Genomic DNA, 2302 nt, shown 5'->3' with positions numbered 1-2302 from the left:
GTGTTTAAGTTCTTCACTGTGTTATCTAAGTAATTTTCATTAACTATTCCACTATATTAAGAATTATTATTTCATACCTAAATACAGGCTCATCCTAAGGCAAGGAGTTAAAGACTTGCCCCCTTACCGTATCCTGACCTTGGTAGAGCACTATTTGATGGAACCACTGCTACAGGGGTTCATTCTTGGGGTCCTAGTTCCCAAGACCCAAATCCTGGTACTAGCTCATTTTCTTCAACTGTTCGAAATGCGGAACAAAATGACATGGAAGATATTTTGTTTGGTGATGAAGATGAAAATTTTGTCCCTACCACACAGACACTCAGAGTAATGATTCCAACCATCACTCACGAGGAGAAGAGCCTAAAAAGAAAAAGAAAAAGATCCGACCTTCGTCTAGTGATAATAACTTAATAGAAGAGATGTCAGCTGCTTTGAAGTTAATGATAAAAAATAACAGTGGACCGTCAGTTACATATTGCATTGCTAAATTGGATGAACTTGGATGGGATAAAGAAGACATCTTTTATGTGTCTGCTGTTGTGATATTTGGTAGTTGCGCAGGACATAGAGAAGCTTGGATGGCGTTTCCTAAGGATAATGTGGGCGTTCTGAAAGTATGGATTAAAAGAATTGGACAAAATATGGGATTTGAATTTTAACTTGCAAGGACTTATGCAAATTAATTTTAAGACTTCAGTAGTATTTACTTTTATTGATTTTTTTTTTAAATTTCCGTACAATAGTTATGAACTTTGCGTGTTTTTTGTTTTTAATAATGATAGACTTTGTTTTATATTTGCCTTGTGAGTTGGATTCTCTTTATGATTTAATTATTTGCTTAGGAAATGTTGATTCTTAAATATTTAATTGCATTATTCATTTATGTTAACAGGTTAAATATGGAAATTTATGAGATTATGATATTGATGATGATCTATTGGTACACACAAATTCGACCGCGACATTTAATGCGTGTACCAAGAAATATAGATAACAACTCAGCATTGTCGGGTCATGCTTACACGTTAGAGCTATTGTCTGGGTCAGACACACAATGTATGGATTTAATGCGCATGTCTCGTATTGCGTATATTCGTTTGAGCATGCATTTTAGACAAAGAGGGTGGCTACATGATAGTATACACATATATGTAGAAGAAAAAATGGCAATGTTCTTGCAGATTATTGGGCATAATAAGCGTCTTCGTGTGGTGAAGCGTAGATTTCAACACTCTTCACAAACAGTTCATGCGTGTTTTCACGAAGTGTTGAGTGCAATGATGAATATGGCAAGGGAGGTAATAGTACCCACAACATTTGACCCAAATCCAAACATGTCAGCAAGTTTTAGGAGGTTAAACCGCATTTTTAAGGTAGATGTTTTTGTGCATTGTATATTTCTTTTGTCATTATTTTATTTCTTTAGATTTGTAAATTCTCTAATGTTTGCATACATTTTTTATTTTATTTAAATGTAGGGAGCAGTTGGTGCACTTGATGGAACATTAATACCTGCCATTGTTCCAATTTCACAGCAGACTATGTATAGGGGTAGAGGAAAGGGAGAATGTTATCAAAATATTTTAGGAATATGCGACTTTAATATGATTTTTACGTTCGTTTGGGCAGGCTGGGAAGGGGTAACACATGATTCAAGAGTCTTAACAGATACAGTTGCTGATCCAAGAAACGGGTTTCCATGGCCTCCACCTGGTATTAATTTAAATTCAAACTAAATTCTTAATATTTATACGTTAAATTTGATATTACTTTATAATTATAATGGTTACAGGTAAATACTATCTTTGTGATGCTGCATATACACATACTAGAGGATTTATGGTTCCATATCGTAATGTACGATATTGGTTAGGAGATTATCGTCGTAGGCGTCCTTTAACTAAAGAAGAAAGATTTAACCATGCTCATGCTCAACTAAGAAATGTTATCGAACGAGCTTATGGAGTTCTGAAGAAAAGATTTTCGATTTTACAAAAAATGGCCCCTTTTTCGTTTAATGTGCAGAGAAATATAGTGATTGCTTGTTTTGCGGTGCATAATTTTATAAGGAAAGAGCGTATAAGTGATACACTTTTTGAGGAGTTTGATCAACCTAATATGCCATTTGACGGTACGAATGAGGATGAGCAAAACCTTGTGAATGATGGTACAACTACTGGGCCATGGTGGGGGGACGAAGACATGCAATACATGGCAAATGTGCGCGATGAGATAGCAACCCGATTGATGCCTGGAGGAACCAGGACCAATTAGAATTTATTAATTTTTTTCATGTTAA

At 35.2% G+C, this 2302-nt stretch overlaps 1 protein-coding gene across 1 annotated transcript; it reads left to right on the top strand.

The window, feature by feature from the left end:
* The first annotated feature begins 347 nt into the window (after positions 1 to 347).
* Positions 348 to 2302, top strand: LOC148771150 (uncharacterized). Its single transcript, XM_088817661.1, has 3 exons — positions 348 to 1376; positions 1482 to 1716; positions 1796 to 2302. Exons 1-3 carry the CDS (start codon positions 849 to 851, stop codon positions 2275 to 2277), a joined length of 1245 nt encoding a protein of 414 aa, XP_088673787.1. The 5' UTR covers positions 348 to 848; the 3' UTR covers positions 2278 to 2302.

Source organism: Erythranthe guttata, chromosome 4 (assembly GCF_056151865.1).
Source record: "Erythranthe guttata isolate IM_541 chromosome 4, IM_541, whole genome shotgun sequence".
Lineage (NCBI taxonomy): Eukaryota > Viridiplantae > Streptophyta > Magnoliopsida > Lamiales > Phrymaceae > Erythranthe > Erythranthe guttata.
This window is presented reverse-complemented; position numbering and strand designations above follow the sequence as displayed.

Coding starts and splice junctions, on each gene's coding strand:
- LOC148771150 (XM_088817661.1), top strand. CDS start 849: ATGTTGATTCTTAAATATTTAATTGCATTATTCATTTATGTTAACAGG. Junction 1,377..1,481: donor GGTTAAACCGCATTTTTAAG/GTAGATGTTTTT, acceptor ATTTAAATGTAG/GGAGCAGTTGGTGCACTTGA. Junction 1,717..1,795: donor GTTTCCATGGCCTCCACCTG/GTATTAATTTAA, acceptor TAATGGTTACAG/GTAAATACTATCTTTGTGAT.